The 24,925-nt window shown below is 38.2% G+C and overlaps 1 protein-coding gene across 1 annotated transcript in view; it reads right to left on the reverse strand.

Moving 5' to 3' along the window:
* Window positions 1-434: 434 nt before the first annotated feature.
* Window positions 435-24,925, reverse strand: part of hecw2a (HECT, C2 and WW domain containing E3 ubiquitin protein ligase 2a) — a 72,687-nt gene continuing 48,196 nt past the window's right edge. Inside the window, exons 17-30 of the mRNA XM_030125010.1 lie at window positions 22,058-22,160; window positions 21,877-21,973; window positions 21,618-21,701; window positions 19,921-20,003; window positions 19,356-19,476; window positions 17,428-17,541; window positions 16,392-16,544; window positions 14,383-14,481; window positions 11,450-11,579; window positions 11,209-11,355; window positions 7,161-7,275; window positions 4,539-4,624; window positions 4,108-4,220; window positions 435-2,284 (exon numbers count right to left, since the gene is read on the reverse strand). Of these exons, the coding sequence (XP_029980870.1) occupies window positions 2,173-2,284; window positions 4,108-4,220; window positions 4,539-4,624; window positions 7,161-7,275; window positions 11,209-11,355; window positions 11,450-11,579; window positions 14,383-14,481; window positions 16,392-16,544; window positions 17,428-17,541; window positions 19,356-19,476; window positions 19,921-20,003; window positions 21,618-21,701; window positions 21,877-21,973; window positions 22,058-22,160 (1,557 nt within the window). The 3' untranslated portion in view covers window positions 435-2,172. The remainder of the gene's footprint in view (window positions 2,285-4,107; window positions 4,221-4,538; window positions 4,625-7,160; window positions 7,276-11,208; window positions 11,356-11,449; window positions 11,580-14,382; window positions 14,482-16,391; window positions 16,545-17,427; window positions 17,542-19,355; window positions 19,477-19,920; window positions 20,004-21,617; window positions 21,702-21,876; window positions 21,974-22,057; window positions 22,161-24,925) is intronic.

Below are 24,925 nucleotides of genomic sequence, written 5' to 3' on the forward strand. Positions count from 1 at the left end.
ACTGACCAATTTAACACACAATAGATAAATGTTAACACATAAAATTGTAATTAAGAGTAACATGATGTATAAACAATCTGATCAGCTGGGCTAATTAGCAGGCTAGTTGGCATAACAATCCAGCAAAAAATAATGCTAATATTAGCAGTAAGGTAATTAAGTTACTCTAATTGTTACTTAAAGAGTACCTGTACTGGCCAAGCTTACGACATTAATTGTGCTTTGTGTATTACTTATAAGCAACAGGGGTGCCAATTCAGCAAAAAATCACCATAAATGCACCACACTGGACCTTTTTATTATGTGAATTACGGGCAGGGGCAGAACCTATGGGGAGCAGCCATTGCCAGCCAGAAGTGACGTAGCGGGTGATCTGAATAAAGTAGTAGTCAGTGAGCAAGACTGAGTGGAAAACATGGGTTCGTTCTTGTTGTTTGTGCAGCCGTAAGAGTTGGACCACTCCACCACTGTCCAAGGGACACGACCCAGCACTGGGTGATAACGTGTCATCTTAGGCTGGTGTCTGCTGTACGGGGTCAGTGACCAGTCCATCACAGCCCAGGTAATCAGGAAATACGAGACTGCGTCACTATCGATGCTGGAACAGCCTGTGAAGGAGGAAACATGTCTCTGACCATGCCTAACTGATGGAGCAGTGACTTAGTACTCACGCAGACTTGACAATGGGCTATGAGATAAGTTATCTGATGGAACCACTAGTATTATAGGTGACCTTTTGAAATAGCTAGCACTGAAAATTCATTACAGGTACCCTTTAATGTATATTTTGACGTTTTAATATAAGTCAAATGGATGAGACACACACAAATTAACACCCTATATAAATCTCATGAACATGGAAATTATACTATTTTCTGATGTAAATTTGCACTTTTTCACAAGGGGGTTCATGGGGATTGACTCAGTTTTGGAGCCAACCTCAAGTGTACATTCAAGGAACTGCAGTTTTTGTCACTTCCATGTTCCACATTGTTTTCATCTTTCCACCCTGCAAGTTGCTGCTTGGTGATATCTTGCCAGTAACAAACTAAAATATGTTTTTCCAACAGACAAAGAAGATTGTTTGCCATACATTAAGAGTATAACCACTTCTACATCTCAGTTTATCAGTATTTTTAACAGTGTTTTTGTTAGAATGACATCAACATTTTTTTTGGTTTTGTTTACATTTTCAGTGGTTAATTTTACTCTAGTTTAACGAAATCTCCCCAAGAAAAATGTGCATGTTTTAACCTTAATACAAGACCATTTAGATTGCTGTTTTGTGGTGCATGAGCAGACTTTAGTCAGTTTTTCTTTTTCTCCTAAGTTTTCTTAAGTTCTCCAAGTTCCTCTCTTCAGCTCCTTTGCAACAGTAACAGTACACTAAACTAGCTTCACTTAATTTAGAATTGGACACAGCTAACATCAACAAACAACCAGCTTCTGGCATAATACAGACTCCAACACAAACCTCAGGAAAGCATCAGAGCACACACAAACCTCCCATATTGATCCTTTAAGTCTAAGAATGATTTCAGCAAGTTTATCTGTGTATTAGATTTGCCTTCCCTTAGCTAACAGCCATCTTTCATGTTGATAAAAAGTCTTCTTTTGCACTGTTCATAAAAACGAAATGTAACATGTTTGTGTGTGGTTTTGTGCAAAAGTGATTAGTGTGTGTGTGTGTTATAGTTCATAACACTGCAGCCCCAGTTCAGGAAGGACACAGTTTTGAGGTCCAGAGAGGGAAAAGGGAGCTTTAGTGGTCTCTGAGCAGCTGTCTCTGAGGTGCAGGCTGGAAAAGGAAGATGAGAGGAAGAGGTGCGATAAATCCAGTAACCAAGGCTAATGACTCAGGAGATAAAGCACACATGTGGTTCAAAGAACAAAGTGAGAAGAAGAGAGAAAACTGTATTGTACACTTTCCTGTTTCCACCTGTCCTCCAGACATTCATTTCTCAACTTATGTCAGAAATGTGTGAAAAAGGCAGAGAATTGAAACAAAACTCATGTGGTGAGTGACGAAAAGCCAGTTGGAAAAACAGCTGTTATCCACAGGGGGACTTAGTTGTCTTTTGAGGAATATTCATTTTGATTTCCACGTCTCTTCTGAGTGAGAAGGGTGGATTTTCTTTTGCTTGAGTTACACCTCAAGTGTGCCAGCTGATTTTACTCCAAACCGAACGTGCTCGTCTCCTCCACAGCGGTGACTAGCTTTTCGTAGAGCATGGAGAAGGAGGGGTAGGGTGGAAGGTCCAGACGATTAAAGCAAGTGTGAGCCCTGTGGAGACACACAGCAACAAAACAGAATATTATTACTGGAGGTGACTCATCTTTTAGATAGAAGTGTTTACTGCACAGTGTCCTTTGGAGAGTCTCCTGGGATTCAGATCGAAGCTAAAATGAGGGAATATATCACAAATGCAACCTGTGACTCAGAATGCCCAGAAAAAACATTTATCTCAGACTTTATTTGTGTCTTTATCTATAAAAGACCAAAAATATGAATTCATTTTAACACAATTATCATTGCTCTCTACACCTTTTAAAAATATTACTTTAGTTTTAGTTAGGTGCTTTTCTTTAGATGTATTATTTTTTATTTTATCTTGCTGTGTGCCTTCCCAACATAAACACCCATTTCAACCTTAATGTACAATAACAAACTGAAAAGACAATGAACCCTTGGTGTATTGTTTAATGAATATCACACACGACAAATGCAATGATGTAACAAAAGAAAAAAGATGATAAGATGCACATGGTGTAAAACACATAAACAAGACCAAAAAACACAGAGGACATAAGACATAAAAGACCAAATGAAAGCTGCGTAACAAGACAAAAATGATGCAAAAATGTAGGAAGATGAAAATAAACGTAATAGAGTACAGCACATTAGACACAAAACAAGTAATAAAGTAAAGTAATAAAAAAGAAGTAACGAGATGATACCAACATAAATGATGTAACAAACTAATGTTAATTACTTTTAGTCCACTGCTTTTATGTGATTTGGTCTGAGTGGTGAAATAGTCTTCACATTATATAGATAACAGTCCACGTTTTACTTTTTCACTTTGAGAACATTTCAGAGTGTGTGGTTTTACATTTTGACTGCAATGGCTCTCTTCTATACAAGTATCTGTGCTTCTACTTGACTAAAGAAATGGTGTATTTCTTGCAGATTTCTAAGACTATTTCTCCCACACTCCAAATACAAACAATGTCATTTAAAGTACAGTATTTATCCTAAAAGTACCAAACAAGGCCTTTGTAGTCAGAAACTGCAAAAAACAAAAAACAACTTCATATTACTTACTGATTTCACAGAAAGTTCAGAAAACAGTACTTGGTGGAATATGCTGTCTATTGTTCATATTGTTGTTTGCCAGCATATCACCTCAGGGGCTAAAATATAATTAACTCATGCATCCTCCTCTGGATCGTGTTTCAGGGGTTTTTAACAAGTTCAAGTGTGGAATCATGGAGTTATCTCTTTTTTTAAAAATAAAATTCCACTGTTTACATGTACTGTAAAAACAGTCAGCTTTAACCTTTTAAGGTCTAGCATTTAAATGAAACCCTAACCCTAAACAAAAGTCCCCTGAACATCCCCTTCCGTTTAATCTCTGATAGAAGATGTGGAAATGTACAGTACGTATTAGACTGTGAAAAGGAACATCTTGTTACTCTGATCTTATCATGTTCTTTTGCTTTTACTGGAATTGTAGTTATGTAGAACTGTTTTGTTAATTTATTTCATTTTATTGAATCTGTTTTTACTCTGCTTTTACTGTTTTATTGTTGCTGTGTCGTAAAGCCCTTCAAAAGGGCTATATAAATAAAATTTATTGTTGTTATTATTATTATCATTATTATTATTATTATTATTATTATCTTCTGGTTTCTGTTTAATATGTAAAACAATCCAAACTACATCAGCTCTTACATTACTTAAATGGAACACTAATCCTAAAGGTTAATAGGTTACACAAAATATAACAAAAACAAATTCCTTAAAAAAAAAAAAAAAAAAAAAAAATCCCTATCCCAGTGTTACCTAAAGGTTTTTTCCCCCCTACTGTTACAGAATGATCATACCTGGGTAACGACGTGATTTTTCCCCACTTCTCCACACAGAACCTGCGGGGACCATTACTGCCCCGTAGTGATGCAAATCCTTCATAGGGAATACTGGAAGTTCCCGTCACAAACTGGAGAGAGAAGAACAACACAAGTCAGATACACTACATAACCAGGATACTCAAATACTATCAACAATCCCAATAAAATGTTCTACATTAAACTCTATGTGTAACACAAGTCAGGTCTCGTTGACACACACTTTTAAATTTGAGGTAAACACACAGATATTACACACAGATCATTATGCCAATGTTTCTTATAGTTATTTGCTTTCCAATTAATAAAGTAATAATAATGGCTTCATAAGAAAAGATTTAAAAGAAATGCCTGCAGTGCAGCCAGTCGCCACACGGGGGAAGTGTGTATCTATATATGCTGTTATGTACCTGCAACAGCCTCAGCCTCTGCTCATTGTTGAACCTCTCCACAGCTGCCCAGAACCAGCGAATCACTATGTGGTTGTCATGGTAACCTGCAGGGAGATAGATGATGATGGTGCATGAGTCAGATGAATAACAAATCAGGTACCAGTCCCCTGTCTCGAAGTCCCCCCCCCCCACCCCACTCCACCCCAATGTGTTTCCAGTGTTATTTTTGAATGGGCCATGCTGCTGTTTAATGTTTAATAGCAGGAGTGTTCTGTCCGTCTCAGTCGATCCGTCTAATAAATGAGCCTCACACTGAGTCACTGCCAATTGTCAGTTTGAGTTGTCTTGTCTCACTGCTGCTGGCGGCTTTTCAACTGGATTGGCCAGACCCTGAAAAAGCCTTTTAATGTGACCTCAAAGAAATGGCTTGAATGACGGAGGTTACATCCTTGGTTTTTTCGCATACTTCGCAAGGTACAAAAATTCACCTACAATAATTCTCTGAGTTTCTTTTGAGTGGAAACATTTCAGTTAAAATCTCAAACTGTTAAATGTTTGTGGTAATCAGTAATTAAAGATAGCCACTTATTTTCTTCTCTTTTTTATCAACTACTAACATGAAGGACTATGAATTAATTGCAATTTCCAACTTGATATCTTGACATAACATTTGTTGTTGTTTTTCTTGATGCCATTAAGGTTGAATAGTTGTTATTGTACTTTATTATTCATTGTCTAGCATGTAGTGTTTAGTGTCTAGTGTTTTATGTTGTTTGGACTTTGTATGGCTGCTACCTTGGCGAGGTCTCCCTTGCAAAAGACATTCCTAATCTCAATGGGAATTCCTGGTTAAATAAAGGTTAAAAAAAAGGGTTTTATCATAATGAAGAAGTGATAATAGTGAAGAAGCGTTCAAACTCACTACTGCAATTTTGCTACATGTAGAAAACATTTTTGTCCCAAACGTCAAAACCTCACTGTGCACTAGTCATTAAAATTAGTACTGAAGGGTTCAGTGTGGAAATTTCTCACATGCTTGTGTGATGTTTGTGTTGGAGGTTGGATTGTGCTTGGACTCATTTGCTTGTTAAGTAACAGTAGCTTGTGTATTTTGTTTCCACTGTAACTGAGGAGAGGAAGAAAAAAACAAAAATAATCCTTGAACTCAATGTATAAGTTTCTATCATGGATGAAGTAACTGAGGCAGTCATTAACTCATGACTAACTAATGTGTAAAGCTCTTTGGTAACTTTTCTTCCTTGTCTATCAGGTTTTCTTAATTTTATCATTTAAATTATATTGTTGAATGAAAAATATGCTGAGAAAGAGATGTGTATGACAAGTAGAGAGGGGGGGCCTGTTACATATCAACATGGTTGCATATAAAAACAACATCAAAACTGTCATTAAAGAGCATATAGTGCAAAAAAGTAGCTTTGTTTTTAAAGTTCAATATGTGAAATTTACATATGCTCATGCGATTAAATTGAGTTTATTTTATGCTGAGAGCTGATTGTAACTCCACGTCTAAGCTACTGCTAGCCAATGTTTCACACTGTGGCTGCTGTAGAGGAGCAGAACACAGGCAATGAAAAACTAGAGTGAGCATATGGATTTTCACATAGAAATCAGTGCTGTTCATTTTGGATAGTGTTATTAATGAACATGCTAAAATCGTCTGAAATGTCCATATTGAAAATGTTTTACCCCTCAAAATTAGTGCATCTCCAAATGTCCAGTATCAGTTGGGCTATGATATGAATTTAACCAGCCTGATGTCTTATATATCATATAACTCTTTAAAGTGTAACATGCTTACAAGATTAATTGTGTTTTGTATATTACTTATAACCAAGAGAGACACAAATTCAGTAAAAAAAAAAAAAAATAGCCATAAATGCACAACACAAACTATGTGAATTATGGGGCAGAACCTATGGGGAGCAGACATTACCGTCTAGAAGTGATGTACTGTCGTTTTTTCCGGATAATCGAGTGCGAGTAAACAAACAGCAGTCAGTGAGCGAGGTTTGAGTGGGAAGCATGTGTTCAAGAAGCAAACTATGGCTATTTCTGTGCTTGTTGTTTGTGCAGCTGTAAGCTTTGCTCTCCACCATTGTCCTAGAGACACGACCCAGCACTGGCCGATAATATGTAATCTTAGACTGGTGTCTGCTGCACGGGGTCAGTGATCAGTCCATCACAGCCCAGGTAATAAGAAAATACGAGACTGCATCACTACCGGTGCTGGAACAGCCAGTGAAGGGGGCAGCATGTCTCTGACCATACCTGGATGACAGACCAGTGACTTAGTACTCACACGTACTTGACAGTGGGCTATGACATAAGTTACCTGACAGAACCGCTAGTATTAAACATAATCTTTTGAACTAGCTAGTAATGCTAGTAAAATAAGCTAGTAAAATTCACTACAGGTACCCTTTAAAATGAAAATTATTACATTTTGGAGTATTTCTCAGACAACAACAAATCTTTCTCGTAGTAATCCTCCTCCAAACAGCTGCTCAGGTGCTCCCAGCGTCTTGCTGTGAATGAGTCATTGCACTACCAACGCTTTCGTCTCCAACTCTGATCTCCTGTTCCACTGCTTCTCCTTCGCTTTCCTTCGCTTTGCCATACCTCCTCTGTACTCAGTGTTGTTCCTCCAGTCTGCCAGGTCGATCTCTGCAGTGCCTGCAATCACCAGCTCCAGCTCCCTGGCATCGAACACAGACACCAGCCGCACGTCCACCACCTAATCAACACACACCAGAGTGGAGCAACACACTGATGAACATATGAACTCCTTATTCATTTTTGTGTCTACATCAGAATCCTGAAAGATTTACAGGGCACTGGAGTGCACACTGATAGAGGAAATAAGGTAGTGAAACACAGATTACAGACTGTATTTATATAATGCAAATTCAGTGTCAGCTGCTAGAAATGTTAGCAGGAGAGGTTTGTATTAGATGTAAATTATAGAATAAGAATGAGAAGTGTTTAAAGTACTGTTATGACTGGTTTTCTGTGGTGTTGTGAGAATTACAGAAATAGGATCAGAATGTGATTTATAGTTATATGGTGGTAAGAAAGTCTGTTCAGTAGTAACGTATTATCCAGGCATCTACACTTTACATGATATATGGTCTTCCCAGGGAGCCTGGTGGAGCTCTTAATAAGACATGAGCTCCCCTGAAAACATGATTTATGACATTTTTGGGGCATGAAAGCAAGCTGTTTTTGTGGTGCATTTCTATTTTTCCGTGTCTTCATCAACAAGGAAATTAAGCTACAACTGATATATGAGTTATGTATGAGACTAACGAATAAAAATAATGACAGATTAAAAGTAAATCAATCTGGCATTTATGATCACATGCTCAAAAACAGGAAGTAAGAAAGGATAAATGAAAAGGGATCTGATTTTCATGTTAATATCCATAAACGGAAATAGCAGATATAACATTTCATAAGACTTTTTTTCCGTTTCACTGAACATATTTTCAATCAACAATTGAGTGTTTTAATATGATTAATGGAATAAACAAAATCTGTCTTTCCATACCTCTGTGGTATTGAGTGATGCAGGCAGGCTGCATCTGTTTTCATATACTAATTATTCATATTGCTATTCACTGGAAAAATGGCAAATGTAATATCAAAATTAAAGGCTTTGTACACATTTTATCTGTGGTTTCTGACTACAAAAAGGGATAGAATGTTCCACTGAAAGCTAGCATATCATGACAGTATGTTTTCTCAGATACATGTATTATTATGCATCAGCTGCACATTTATCAACTCATAGAACTGTCATCCAAAATTAATGTGAGTCCAAATGTAAAAATGTAATACTGTGATCATGCAGGCTTTAACAAGTACAGTACAACTAGGCAATCTTTGTGCAATATGGACTAGATTTATTGGCTCTCCAGCCTCTTGATCTCCATGTTGCCACAATGATGGGTAAGTTTCCTAATAAAAACAATACTGGAACTCAGATGTTTAGAGAAGAAGTTTATCCTTTCTAACTGAATGAACTGTAAGGCCAGTATAATGACAGCTAAAGGGTGTATGTGTCGAAGAATGCTGCTGGGGACAGTTCATGCTGATGCAATAACACTGTGTGGTTGTATCTGTGATACTGATTAACAATCCTGGAGACTGTGGTCTATGAGTTTACCTTGGGGTGTAATAGCCTCATTACTAACTACAGCACTGACCCTGTTCACCTGGGTTTAACGAGTGTTTCTGATCACAGTGGATAGCGCTAAGGCCAAGTGTGATCACAGTTAAGACACAATGAGGACACAATGGGATCGCGGAGACCACATTCAGAGATGGGCTGGGTCATGGACAGCACTGTGCGGCCATGGCTCAGTAGGTGGAGCAGGTCGTCCAATAACCGAAGGGTTGGCAGTTCGAATCCCGCACTGTCCTAGTCTGTCCATTGTGTCCTTAGGCAAGACACCTCAATCTCCTTGCCTCCAGTGCCACTCACACTGGTGTATGAATGTTTGGTGATGGTCGGAGGGGCCAGTCAGAAGCCTGCCCCAGGGCAGCTGTGGCTGCAGGTGTAGTTTACCACCACCAGAGGGGGAGTGTGAGAGCAAATGAATAATGGGTCAATAATGTAAAGCACTTTGAGAGACCAAAAAAAGCACTACAGAAATCTAAGCCATTATTATGCTTAAGCCACCTTTAGCTTTGCTGTTTTTACAGGGTTGAAATGAGCATACATATTTATTTGTTTTTTTTTTTTCTTCAGATACAACAAGGAAATTCAGGAAATACAGTCGCGGAACAAATTATCAGGTCATCAAAAACAATGGTTATGCAATCAAGTACTAACTCCTGTGTGTATTATGTGACTAAAACAGACAGAAAAGAAAACATAGAATGCCTAAAAGCACTGTTTTTGGCAATACAATGCCATAGACATTGATGGAAGAACTGAAGTCATTTTGGTTATTATCAAGAAAATACAGAAAATGGTTAAATATCAGCTCTTAAATTAAACTCTTATGAGCTATTTTTGTTGTTATCATTACATTTGTCCAAAAACGTATCTTTACTTGTACCAGGCATTAAAATGAACAAGAAACTGAAGAAAACAAGGGGTGGTCTGATCATTTCTTCCTCGACTGTATGTGCACAGCCTTAAAAGTAACACAAAAATGGAACTAAATGGGTTGTAAAGATTTAAGTCAGTACTTTCTGCGACCCCTGTGCCCATCACAAGGGCAGCACAAACACAAACACCTGACATGTGTTGAATGAAACCTGGTATAAAATATCAGATAATTAATGCAGTAAATTTCATACTGTCTGAACAAAAGGTTAAAGAGATTGTTAAGTGCAAAGGGAGGTTACACTAAATACAACCACTTTGTTTTATAGAAGCTGTTTTTTTCTCTGAAATTATTGTTTTTACTGCTGCACATACTTCACATATATCCAGACTGAATCTTAATACAGAGACTGACAAATGCATATGGGTTGTCATTAAAACTTTAATAAACCACCAAACCTAATGTTGGCCTAGGCCTTTTTTACAGTACTGTGAGTCCACCTTCTTTTAGGAGTGTCAGCGATTACTACGGCAGTTCGAAAGACAACCTATACACATGAAATCCTCTGCAAAATGTAAGTCTGAGTGCTAATGACATGTTTTAAAGACCACAAAGATACCTAGACAGGGGCGCCGCTACCAATTGTGGGCCCCATGAAAGCTAAACGTTTTGGGCCCTTTCATAAAATTCAGTATCTTGTCAATCTGTTTTGTGCGGGGGTGTGTGTGTGTGATCCACACATAACATCACTTTGCGCTAGCGTGAAAATGAAACTGAAACTTAACATGCTTTAAATGTCAGATTCTCGACTTCTATGTCTCTCTTATGCAGCGGATCTTACAGGACACTTTCATAACTTCTAGCCTGTATCCACTGGACCCCCCCTCTGCTCTATGGGCCCCCCACAAATGCTGGGCCCCATAAAGCTGTCATGTTTACTCCCCCTTATCAGCGCCCCAACCTTTAGAGTCCTTCATGTACATTGTCTTGCCTGAGCACACATGAATGACTCACTGAAAACACAGAATATCCACAGTTTCCATTCTTGGTGTGACCTAGCGTTACGAATAAACTGAACTGAATTGAATTGAACTTCAAGCTGAATCAAATTTAAGTGTTTGAAAATCCAGTCATCATTAAAGTATATGTCTTGGAAGAGAGTCAATTCATGCAGAGCTTTAGAGGCACATGCATGACCCACCTTAAATATACTGATATTCCTTGAAGTCATTATTTTTACTGTGTAACTAATGCCATGTAATGTTGCTAACTAGTAAAACTAGTAAAGACGAATAAGACAGTGAAACATTCTGTCATTAATCACCCGCTGTGCTGGCACGTCTTTATTTGAGATGCTTTTGCAAAGAAATGCTAAATATTCGCTCTGTTAAATGTGAACAGCATATGCTGCAGGAAATTAAAGCCTGCCCTATATTTAAGGCTATTGGATGACTTTATTTGAACATACAGCAGGGACATGAGATCTGATGACTTACTGGAAACTAATGCCAGGTGTGAACAGATGTACTTAGAGCTGTCCACTTCTGATGAGATCACAACACATTCATATTAAAGCCACGTCTGAACAAAGCCACTGTTCTAATGTGCTGTACCTCATAAAAGCCTCGCACTAGGCTCTCTGTCTGCTGGGCCACTCCTCTCTCAATACGCCACTTGACCATCCGCTCGATGTACTCCTTTTTGTTCTTCTCCGACACAGGGATACCAGCCCCACCAGGCTTCAACTCCCGCTCAGTAATCTGCAGAACCAAAGGAAACATGAGCAAAACGTCATCGTCAACGTCATCACCTTTGACTATTGCTACAAATCCATGTTGTCAGTCACACACGTACCTGTCCAAAGACCTCCTCGTTGACAGTAAATGTTAGATCCAACATATCCTCAATGTCATTGTCCTTCATCCACTGCAGGCTTTGGTGGAACTCCTCGTCCAGGAACTCCAGGTCACTTAGGTCACATGGGCTGAAGGAGGTCATAGAGGTGGGTCAACAAGGTATTAACGAAGGGCTTATGACCCATAAACCATGACTTATAGTTTTAAATGACAGTGAAGATTAACTGGCTGGTGTTGTGAATTTGAATTTAACAAATGGCATGATGTAAGCCATGAAATATATTGGCTCAAATATTAAGTCAGATTTATGTGTTAATATACAACAGCTCTGAAGGACCATGTCACTTTGCTGGAGGTTAAACTGCAAAGACACATTACTTGAACAATCTGAAACAAAGTGAAACTTGCTCTGAGTACTTTCTATACTTAAAGTGTACCTGTACTGGTCATGCTTATGACATTAATTGTGCTTTGTGTATTACTTATAAGCAAGAGAAGTGCAAATTCAGTAAAAAATCACCATAAATGCACCACACTGGACCTTTTTGTTATGTGAATTATGGGCGGGGGCAGAACCTATGGGGAGCAGACATTGCCGGTAGGAAGTGATATACCAGCATTGATTCAATGTGATCGAGTGTGAGTAAACAAGCAGCAGTCAGTGAGCAGATTGTGTGTTTGCGCTTGTTTGTGCAGCCGTAAGATTTGCAACCTGCCATTGTCCTAGAGATGCGACCCAGCACTGGCCGATAATGTGTCGTCTTAGACTGGTGTCTGCTGCACGGGGTCAGTGACCAGTCCATTGCAGCCCAGGTAGTCAGAAAATACAATGAGACTGCATCACTATTGGTGCTGTGACAGCCCATGAAGGAAGCAACATGGCGCTGACTATGCCTGACAAAAGGAGCAGTGACTTAGCACTCGCATGTACTTGACAACGGGCTATGATGTAAGTTACCTAATGTAACCACTAGCATAATAGGTGATCTCTCAAAATGGCTAGCAATGATTCACTACAGGTAACCCTTAAGACTGGTATTAAAACTTTAAACTTAGAGGTCCACTCTATAGGATTTGACTTTAAGTTGTAGTCTGCATTGTGATGAGAGCCGGTCAAATATTTACATTGCGTCATTTAGTCTAGTTCTAAGCTAACAACAGATAGTTTAAAACTGTTGTAACAGAAGAGAAGAAGAGAAGCAATGAAGAGCTCAGGAGAGAATATAAACATTTTCACAGAACGAATAAAATCATTTACATAGAAATCAGTGCAGGATATTATTCCAGATATATGCAACTGAGGTAGTCATTAGCTTCAGATGAGCTTGTGAAATCTTCCATCGTGCATCTTGAATAAAAGTGTATTTTTATAGTGAAATTGAAGACCACAAATGTATTCCAGTGAATCATTTGAAGAAACAAAAACAACTAAAAATGTAAGTGTCAGTAACTTTATCCTCTGACCACCAAATTCTAATCACTTTACCCTTGAGCCCAAATTAACATTAGCACCAAATCTGAAAATAATTCGTCAAGCAGCTCCTGACATATTGTTTTGAAATGGAATAGAATGGATGTAGCATCGTGGTGAACTTGACCATTATTCGCCAAAATCTAATCACTTCGACATTGAATCCAAATTAACATGCGTCCAAAAATTTTTTAAAAAATGCAAAAAAGCATTTCTTGAGAGATTACATGTAGGACAATCAAATAACAAGTGGTGTGAGGCACAACAAACCCCGCCCCTCACACATAATGTATCTTATTTTGGCATCGATCCAGCTGATGTCATCATGTCTATGCATGTGCTGATGTCAGCATAGATATAGACAGCACAGACAAATTTCGACCATTATAAGTAAATGGGAGAAAAAAAGATTTTAAAAATTCATAAAAAATTTGAAGTTCGACCTACTTTTTCCCAAAATGTAATCAGATCTATTCTGGGTGACTGCCAATCTATAAACCATATTTGGTATTAATTCAAACAATAGTTTTGATGCTGAAATGTTACCAAACAAACAAAGAAACACACCTAATCAAAAACAATTCCCCTTGCCTCCCCTTCGGGGGGTGGGATAAAAACAAAAAAGGACAAATACATATTATGTTAATTGATATTATTATTATGGGTTAAAAGGCGAAAATCTGAAAAAATGTAAGGTAAAAGTCCTTCTGAACATATGTTTTTCTTTTTGATTGATACTCATATTGATCCCCATATTATTAAAGTATTTGACTCTACTAAGGTGAAGTTATTAACCCATACAGACCCAGTGCTACTTTTATGATAGTTCCCAAATGAAGGTTTCTGTCTATTTAATCATTTTAAGTGAGTTATTACCATATATTATAATAGTATCCTCTGTATTTTTTCAGGGATAATCAATTATTTTCCTACATTTAATTCACTGATCATGTAGATGTTCATAAAAACTCAGATAAAAGTTGAGGGTTATTATACCAGAAATGGAAAAAACTAAATAGAAAGTGATTTTTCAGTCAAATCTATCATAACTGAACATAAAACAAGAGTGTCCATCCACTGTCCTTGATCCAACTCCATGGGTTTTATTGGTGAATCACTGTTACAGAAGATGACAGTGTTTCCACGCTCACTTTGGAGCCTCTGAACGTCCAAACAGGTCATATCTGATGACCATGAAAAGATGATAAACTGTATTTTACACCAATTATTTACATAGATTTATAGGATGAGTGGATCAACAGTTATTAAACAGTTTACATCAGTAGATGGTTTTGGTCGATGGTGGATGTTTGGGTCTTTATGAGTTAATAATGAAGATTCTGATAGGAAATCTAGTATCTAGCTGAACCTTGTCAGTAAACTCTGCCATACAGTTAGTGAAGAGGACAATACCCTGCAACGCAACTTGGAAATAGAGGGAAGCAGTGTGAGGGACTTACATGCGAAGAAGCCCTTTATAGAAGGGTCGGGTGAAGAAAGCATCCAACAGGTACTGATGCACAAGAGCCAGGCCCAGGATACGCCCACTGAATCGAAACCTAGACAAGGAAAATAGACCATGTCATCTCTAACAGACTACAATACAAATTCAAGTTTCATTTTCAGATTGTGGGTACATGTTGTTTCTAATAACCAGGGTTCCAATAGGTTTCTACAAGTTAAATTTAGGACTTTTAAAGACCTTTTTAAGACTACTTAGAACAGAATTTAATGCCCATTTCACAGCCTATTTCATTGCCATACTGGCAAAAATTTGTGGCTCTTACTGTGTGTGTGTAGAGTGTGAGGGTCTGCTTCACTAAAATTTCTTGATAGTGGAAGTCCATGCTGTTTATGGTTTATAATTTATGACAACATAACTTATAACCTTATAACATTTAAAAACTTTTTTAAGGTATGCAAATCTCTAATTCAAAACTATTAAGACTTGTTCAGGTCGTGCAGGAACCCTGAATAACACTCTGAGAGTTTCACTGTGAGAACATGATGACAGGACAGAGGCCTAACAGAGGTCAAGTTGAGTAAGAGCAGCTGTGTAATTTCAGAGCTGTTCAAGCATTTTCAGGAGCTAACATCCTGTCTTTAACCTTAAGTCCTAGGACATAGAACACATTTTTGAAGTGTCCAACTGTTCTTTAGTTATCTCTTTTCTAATATACTCTAACCAGCAGCAGTAAACATTATATATTATTTGATTCATAACTACAGGACTGATGTTCACTAAAAGATTTAATTTAGTAAAAGTGTAATACAATATTAAAATGTCTGTGTAGGTTCTCATTTGCCAAAGTCATTGTTCTTCTTGGTAGTTCTTCTAGGTTCAAGTGGACTTGTTTTGCTCTTTTGGAAACGTTTTGTCTCTAATCCAAGTGACTTCTTCAGTTCTGATAGCAGGTAGGGGAAATTGGATTTCTAAACCTGTGGGGGGAGTGATCTGTGTAGGAGTTAATACGTATGCTAATGACCTGAAGTGTGAGAGTCGTGTGTGTGTGTGTGTGTGTGTGTGTGTGTGGGTGGTGGTGGTGGGGGTCATTGTGTGAGTTTCAGGCTTGTTGAAGAGGGGGTGGTTCATTGTCCAAATCCTTCGGGGGGGGGGGTTTGCTCTCAGGTGACTCCAGGTGTGGAAGGTTGTTAGTTGAAAACTGTTTGGGAATGCTGTTTAAATGGTTTTATAGGTTTTAGGTAGGTGGGGTCTCAAAGTTTCTTTGAGGCAAAACAAGTCCAGTTAAACCTAGAAGAGACAGACAGATAGATAGATAGATAGATAGATAGATAGATAGATAGATAGATAGATAGATAGATAGATAGATAGATAGATAGATAGATAGATAGATAGATAGATAGATAGATAGATAGATAGATAGATAGATAGATAGATAGATACTTTATTGATCCTTTGCAAAACATTTTTTGGTTATGACAGCAGTAAAAAAAACACACACACTGACTCATCCTAACAGACAACCAACATTAGAGACACAAGGTAAGAAGTGATAAAAAAAAAAAAAAAATAGGATAAAACACCTGTATGTATGCCCAGCATACAATAATTTATTGCTCAGCAATATTAAAAAGTCTAATTGCAGCTGGCAGGAAGGACCTCTTGTTGCGTTCAGTCCTGGACCGAGGGGGAATCAATCTGTGGCTGAAGGTGCTCTCCCTGAACACTTCAAGATGGTGAAGTGAACTACCAAGAAAAAATATTAAAATGCACATTCTTCCTCTTATTTTTCTGTCATGGACAGTTTTGTCCTCTAACGACATCAGGGGATGGTTTTAAGGTGAGGCGCAAGGGTCCAGAATTGAATTAATTACTTCAAATTTACAACTTCTGTTTTGCACACAGCAGTCCCAACCAAGTACAGAAATACAGTAACAAGTATAGCTGCAACAAACTTTCAACACCCACTCAGAAACAGACAGACAGACCAACAGACAGAAGACTCACCATTCATGGTGGTTGTCTACAAAAGCAGACATGGGACTGATCTGCACAGTGTACGTATCATTGGCTGAATACTCGAACAGGCCGTAGTATGGGTTGAACAGTTCTCTGGACACCAGGAAGAAGAACTCTCTGGAGGGTCCACTGTAGTCCAGCCTGCAGAACACAAACTATATATCACATACATGTACACACTTTCTACAACACAAAAATAATAATCATTGCACTCATTAACACATGTTCGGTTAATTTCAGACTTTTTTCTGAGCAACGATCCTCTGAATCAATTATACTTAAAGCGTTTCTGAATATCAAGATCGCTGAGTTCGCAAGACTGTACTTGGTGAATATGGTGTTGGTAAGAATGGTTCCAGAAAACAGACTTCCTAAGAACACAAGTCCCTCTGTTACTGGAATGGTTGGTGCTTGTGAACTTTCCTCCATGGTTCTGCTGTATTTCCACGTATTCCCACAATCCACCACAATAGGTCATTCGATTAGATTTCAATACATTTGTACAGCCATTTACACATCATTTATATTTGTACACATTTTGTATATTCTTCAAAACTGGAAAGACACATTTCTTTGAATCCCATATCATGATAATAAAGATGTCTTTTCTCACTACTCTGCCTCTTGCACGTGTTCCAACATTGTATCGGATCATCTCATGACATCATCTACTCAGTAAAACATTTCTGAGGTAAGTTGTCACAGAAGCCGATATTGCCTTCGAGAGTAAATTGACAGTAGCACGAAATGCATCTGGGGATATTTACAGCCAAGTTCACACAAGTCACCAACCAATGCATCTTTGGTTTAAGCTAAGAGACAAGAACAACATCCAGGCATTCCATCCGATCTTGGTTTGTGCAAACTTTTAAACTGAACAGTACTTGGACTATGACTAATGACGTTTCATGAAATCACGAGAACAGACGAACAGACAAGAACGCATATTGAGACACACTTTTTAGTAAAAACCTGACTTGAACAATAGAGTGAACTGTTGTGGAATCAGATATGTGCGTCTCACCCGTCCTCGCCTACAAAGCTGACATAGAGTTTACTCCTCTGGAGGTCTTTACGGGAATAACACATGATCTGATTGAAGGCATCCTCAAGAAGGTGGTCCCTGCGTATGATGAGCCTGGAAGCACACACAAAGAAACACAGAGATCAAGTGAATCCAGTGTTAGTACATCTAAGATTTCCAACACTACCTGCAAGTACAAACTTACAGTGCAGTTAGCATTTTTCTAAACTGAGTCAGCATTTTCATCAAAGACGTTCCAAAGTGAGCCTGTACTGTGATGGCTGTGCTATTCCTTCCTGCAGCAGCGTGAAGTTGAAAGCTGAGAGAATTTATGGTAAATGTGGTTTCAGAAAAATGTTTTTATTATAAATAATTCGTTTTACTGACACTATGTGCAGGGTTCCTAGGTAGTTTTCTGATTCAATATTCTAAACTTCTCCAGACTTTGCTTTTCAGACCATATTTGACATCTGAGAACAAATAGCTGCTGTTTATTGTGTACATAAGTAATTTTTAATCTTATTGTGTGGCCAGATAATTGTTAGAAGATTAAAGTTCAATACTGTAGGTTATAGAAATCAATAAACACCAAACCCTGCAGCTCTGCGTAGGAGTGTGCACTCACTTGTTTGCCACACTTTTAACCTTGCTCTCATCAGTCTTGCTGTGCCCCATTCACTCTCACATGGTGCTAAACATTCTGGTTGCCCCAGCCGCCTGCTCCAAACGTCATGGAAAACACTCTGCTTATATGATCAATTTACTTTTAAGTAAATCTGAATTTTATAGTTTAGAAAACAGAATGGGGGGAACACAGGTAGTTTCTAAAACTTTTTTTTTTTTTCATGCTTATGCAGAACTGGAGATGACTAAAGCCTGATCCCATATGCTGCTGTATGGCAGCGGATATTTTTAAAGAGATGAATTAACTCCTGTGTCTCTTCAGCTGGCATCCTTGTTGTCTTTTATCTTTAGGTGTAACCCACTCTGGGACATGTACAGCATGGACACATTTAAACTGATTATATTTATTAGTTTTCAAACTTTAATGAACTTGATTATTGGTTATGCTTTTGCCAGGGTTTGTTTGTCTGTCTGTCTGTCTCTCTGTTTGTTTGTCTGTCCATTAGTGTGCAACATAACTCAAAAAGTTATGGACAGATTTTGATGAAATTTTCAGGGTTTGTTGGAAATGGGATAAGGAAGAAATGATTAAATTTTGGTGGTGATCGGGGGTGGGGGGGCCCACGGGGGGGCGCAGACCAGAAAATTTCATCAAAATCTGTCCATAACTTTTTGAGTTATGTTGCACTCTAACGGACAGACAAACAAACAAACAGACAGACAAAAAAACCCTGGCAAAAAACATAACCTCCTTGGCGTGGGGGGCCCCACGGGGGGGGGGGCCACTGATCAGCCTTGGCGGAGGTCTGCGCTCTCCGAGTGCTTCTAGTTTATTTATACAATGAACCTGGGATCCTTATCTAAATAAAAACAAACTAATGTAGTTTTTTTACGTTTCACATTCAATGATACAGAGTGCAGAGGTGTACAGTGTAAAAATTGCAAAATGAAAGTCACAAGTTTTGTATTTTTATGACAGTTTGTATGTTTGAATGAAAAAAAAACAATAAACATTTTAAAATCATTACTATTCTGTGCATTGTGCTTAAAACCCAAGCAAGTAGGCTCAAAGTGCATTTACAAATTGTCCATAATGCCTCCCATATTCCGGTTTCACCAAATCTTTCCTCACTTGGGATTTTCAGGTATAAAAAAAAAACTTAAAAAAAACCCTACAAGATCTTAACTTATCTTATACGATACACTACTTCTTGTATAGTACATAACAAATAGGGACTTGACCATTTGTTGCATCAGACATTTTCCAAAGCTCATGTGGCAGATGTTTGAGTATGAAAACATACTTGACTTTCCCTGGTCCCTGGCCGTAACCCTTCGTCTCCAACTTTCGATAGAAGTTCCTCAGTTTAGCTTCAAAATCACGCTTGTAAGGAGCAGGAGCACGGGCGTTAGCTCGCTGGGTACCTGTGACAAAAAAAAAAATCATTGAGGCAGAGGATAAGAGAACAGAGACAAAGAAAGAGACTAAAGAGAGGGAAATGTAAGGCAGCAGCCAGAGATGAGAGAAAACAATAAATCTGAGGCACAGAGATGAGTAAACACAGACATCCAAGAGATTGTGATAAAATGAAATTTTAATGATCCCATGCGGAAATTGGGTATAGTTTGGCATCAGAGAATTGGATTGTTTCAAGTTAATCCTGGATTGTTATTCTTTGTCAGATTAGAATAACACCTTTCATGATATGAGAGACAAAAATAACTACTAATATGTACCCTTTATCTCTTTCTTTCTCAGTGTATTGGTTGACCAGTGATAATGTTATAAACTGTAATATGGATAGGCTAAAATGGTGTGAAGAGAATCAGTTTACAGCTGCATCTGAGGTAAGATGACATAAGACTTACCAGGGGAACTCTGAGGAGAAGACAAACAGTAACCAGGGTGGAGTAATGGTGGCACATATGACATCACCTCCTCCTCAAATAAGCTGGAAGAACACGAAGAAGAAAGGAGGACATCACGCACACTGAAACAATATTCCATTGGTGGATAAAATAAGAAGACGGCAGTGTCTCCGGAGTATCTAGACTGCAGTTACTACTACAGTTACAGCACTGGATGAAATTTCATGTGTACACAATACAATGTAAGTCATAAGGGCTCTATCAGTACTCCTACAAAAATATAAAGGTGTGGAGAAATAGGATTGCACATTTCAGTGGCTGGTTGCTTAAAGAGCCCCTCAAGACTTGTTGAGGAATATCATATAATGAGAAATTTCCAAATGTTTTTCTTCTCTCCACATTTGACAGTGAAGGCTTATACTTTGCACATCATACTTGTAAAAATGGAACATTAGATCTGGGTTAGTTTGTAAAATATTTGTCATGTCCAAGGAGGAACACCAGTGGCTTGAAATTGTAGCCACTTTGAAAATAAAGTGTAATACCACTGTTAGCCACAAGATACTGGCTTCAACATCGTGTAAAACAGGGGTATCAAACACACGGACGGATGAATTTGCGAAGTACAAAATATTACACTGAAAATATAAACAGTCAAGGGTGTCGAACTCCAGGGGCTGGACCAGTAAAATAATCACACAATAACCTATAAATAATGTTCATAAATATTTACATTTACAAACTGTCCTTTAACAATAAAGTGTGAACAACCTGAAATGTCTAAAGAAAATTAAGTACAATTTTAACAATAATAAAAGCCTGTTACTATTTTGTGTCTTTGTAGATCCACTGTGATCTGTAAGTAGTGTTAAAAATAAGCTGAGTTATAATATTGTAGAAATTGTTCTTATTTTAGTTCCAAACTCCAAAATTTTAACAATATTATGCCTATTACCAAATGTTTGTGTAACATTGTGTGTAATGCACATGTAAAAATAAGTTGATGCATAACAGTTTTAAAATTGCACCTATTTTTCATAGGAAATTTCAGTTTTTTCAGGTTATTCACATGCTTTTTTGAGAGGATAGCTTGTAAATGTAAATATTTTCATAATTCAATGTTTTTTATTGCACTAAAACAAAAAGAATAAGTTGAAGTTGTCATTATTTACAGGCTGTTATCCTCTTATCTAAACTGTCAAATGAAGTTTATGAAGTTTATGAAATGACATTAGAAAATTTACTGGTACTAAATTACATCAACAGCTGGCTAGTATAAGTTAGCTGCATTAGTTAATTTTAGTAGTAATTCTGCAAAATTGCAAACAGTGTGTCTTTATTTAAATATCACGCATTAGTGTTATTATATTTCCCAGTTAACAGTGTGCCTGGTGTTTTCACCCCTCATTCTTTCCCAGTTTCACGCTCTCGTCCACATATGGTCACAAAAACCATAACATGACAGTTGCGTATTTGTCTATGGTCATGTCATAAATTCTGCTTGAAGATAAACACCTTAAGATGACATTTAAGGGAAGCAAAAGACACCTTCCACCTTCAGTCAGTGAATATAAAAACATCATGACAGGGGTGAATGCAGTTACCATAAAATACATTACTCATAAGAGTTACACAGATATGACACATTTTAGCCGTAAATCACTCTCATCACTAATGTGGACTGAACTTAGACTCACCTCAGCAGCATGACTAGGTCAGCATCACTAGAGAGACGAGCCAGTCCATTGACTCCTTCACTCCGAATAAACTGCACCTTTTCCCTGGAAGTGCACACATGTCAGGGGTTAAACTGAGACAATCCATTTGGAGTAAAGGTTAACTGTGTGTTCAGAAGGGTGGATGATGATGATAACGGCGGTGTTGAAGGTGAGTAAGGCTGCAGAGGGGAGAAGAGGGGAAAGAGACAGCGAGAGGGAGACAAAGTACGAGGCATACTTGAGTGAGTGGTTTCTGGCCAGCTCGGGTTGCCTTTCCTGCAGTATCTCAAAGATGTTGGGCTGCCGTAGAAACGCCACTATCTTGTCATTGTAGGCTACAGGGAGAAGATAAGAGAATTAGGTCTGCTTTGACAATTGGGCCTTGTGTGCGGTCAAGCGGTTGACTGTTCCTGACTTACCCACAGGCACCAGGTCGTGGTACTGACTTCGACTGGAGCCGCTGAAGGTGCTGGAGGGGCGGGGCATGATGGGGGGGTTGGGTTGCCGGGAGTCATCCACCACCTGTGACAAAAGAAAGGACTACGGCTCAGGTCGCATCCTAGTTCTGAGGCCGATCCACCAGACAGTCACATTAAACTCTGACCTCAGTTTTTTAATGCTGTCACTGATGTGATCACCGAAATTCGTAAATATTAATAAACAATATTAAAGTCAGGTGAAAGAGAGAAATACTTTATGGATCCCGTTTGAATGCCATCATTTACAACAACTGCTTAAAGGAGTGATATTTTGCTTTTTTTTAAAAATGGAATTATGCATTTTAAAACATTTCCCTGTGGTCTACATAAACTGTAAATGCTATGCTTGGGTCTGAATTCTTCATTAATTCAACTCCACATGTCTATCTTCAACCCTATTTCTGAGTAATGACACCAGAAAGGTGGTTTGGAGCGTTGGCCCTTTAAATGCATTTGAGCCACTTCACGCCCCACCCCCTCCAGGTTGTTGGTTGTGCTGCTCTGTCCTGTTCAATCAACAACTGAACATTTTAGGTTATCGGCTCGAAGTTTGGACATATTGTCAGTATGGACTACAACCACTGCTGCTGACAAACAATTATGTTGTACTCAGAGAAATGTTCGTCCAAAGTCTTGACCTTATATGTGCAAATGTCGTGATGTAACTCGTTATAGACGTAACAACTTAAGCAGGAATTAAATCGAGTTGTAGAAATCCTCTCGATTTTTGCCAAAATGAATATAAAGATAGCTTTGCAGCACCTGGAGGGTTCAAATTCAAACTTCATGAACTATTAGAGTCCAAATACACAAATAAATGAACCGAAGACTAATAAAAATGGGTTTAGCAAAATATGACCCCTTTAACATTCTCTCTCCACAGTCTGTTCCAAGTCACTAAAAATGTCTCTGCAGCTTCAACATGACCAGACTTTCAGTGATTTCCACCTCTCTTAACACTTTTAACCTCCTTCTCAAAAAATAAGCTGAAATATGCCAAAGTAACAGCTTTTTCAGCATAGGCGACATGTATGAAGATGCAGTCCACTGAGCCATTCACACTAAACTGCATTTTACTTTACTATCTTAAACACAAACTAAGATTTTTTGACCAGTAAAATAATATTTTAAATGGACAAATGGTGTTGATGGCACAATTCCAAAGGGATCAAAAAGTTATTGGTTATTCTTAGCTTGTTATGCTATACTTGATATTCTGTAAAGAGGTAAAAGTCACTCTATGATGACAATTTCAATTAATTTTTGCTACATTTAAATTAGATATGCTAAAAATTATTCATTTTAAATTAGTCCTATTAAAAATAAATGAAAAATATAAAAAGTTGTGTTTATTCCAAGCACAGTTATTTATGACAGATTTAATGTTAATCAACTGAGAGCTTGTGCAGCTGGTCTCAGTGTTAAAGTAAGGAAGTCAGTCTTGTTCCTATGCTAGAGTATCATGCAAACCATTGCTTTAGGTTGTTACAGGCTCAAGGAGGTTATGTTTTTGCCGGCATTGGTTTGCTTGTTTTTCTGTCTGTCTGTCCATGTGCAAGATAACTCAAAAAGTTATGGACGGATTTGGATGAAAATTTCAGGAAATGTTGATTCTGGCACAAGGAACAAATGATTAAATTTTGGTCGGGGGGGGGGGGCACTGATCTGCCTTGGTGGAGGTCTGCCCTTTTCTAGTTATTATTACCTCCGCCAAGGAGGTTATGTTTTTGTCAGCGTTGGTTTGTCTGTTTGTCTGTCTGTTTGTCTGAGTGCAAGATAACTCAAAAAGTTAAGCATGGATTGGGATGAAAATTTCAGGAAATGTGGCACAAGGAACAAATGATTGAATTTTGGTGGTGATTGGGGGTGGGGGTGGCACTGATCTGCCTTGGCGGAGGTCTGCGCTCTATGAGTGCTTTTCTAGAAAAGACAGCACAGACCCCCCCCCCCCCCCCAGATCACCACCAAAATTCAATCATTTGTTCCTTGTGCCAGTATCAACATTTCCTGAAATTTTCATCTACATCCAGGGCACTGATCTGCCTTGGCGGAGGTCTGTGCTCTCCGAGTGCTTCTAGTTATCATTATTATTATTATTATTATAAATTTTATTTGTGACGCACTTTACATTTGACACCAAATCTTAAAGTGCACAATACAAAAATGTTTATGTCTTATTAAGTCAAAGAGAAGACAAAGTTATCTGTCATTTCTCAAAATGAGGTTACTTGTCAAATAAAGCACATGTTTTTTTCTTCTTTTAAATGTAAATGCAGTGCCTGACGTCGTCTCCTTCTCTTTGTTTCTGCCATGACCCGGTTCGTCTACCTCCTGTGTGAGTCTAATAAAACAGAGCCACAGATTCTATATCTGCCTTTCCCAGACATAATTACCCTGCGCGCCAGGTGAAGCAGAGGCTTGTTTTCACTTCTGTCTCCCTGTGTGTATGTGACCTGCCCAAGTCACGAATTGGTGTCTAATGAAACGTAGGTATGTCAATGGAGTGGAGACATAGACGTGATTTGATTAAAAAAATAACAAAACAGCTGACCAAAAATGCCCATTGTAAAAGAATAACCATCCTCCGTGGGCAGGATGTGTTAAATTTCCTCTGTAGCTGCAGTCAGTTAGCAGTGATGAATCATGCATAGCAACTTTTTGTATACATTTATTCCCTCATCCTGTATTCTTTCTCTCTAAAAATGCAGAATGCGTAATACAGAGGCCTCTTTCATTACCCGGTGTGCCAGCAAAGCAGGGTATTGTTTTCCCTTCTGTCTGTCTGTGTGTGTGACACCAGCATGACTC

Source organism: Sphaeramia orbicularis, chromosome 21, assembly GCF_902148855.1.
Source record: "Sphaeramia orbicularis chromosome 21, fSphaOr1.1, whole genome shotgun sequence".
Classification (NCBI taxonomy): domain Eukaryota; kingdom Metazoa; phylum Chordata; class Actinopteri; order Kurtiformes; family Apogonidae; genus Sphaeramia; species Sphaeramia orbicularis.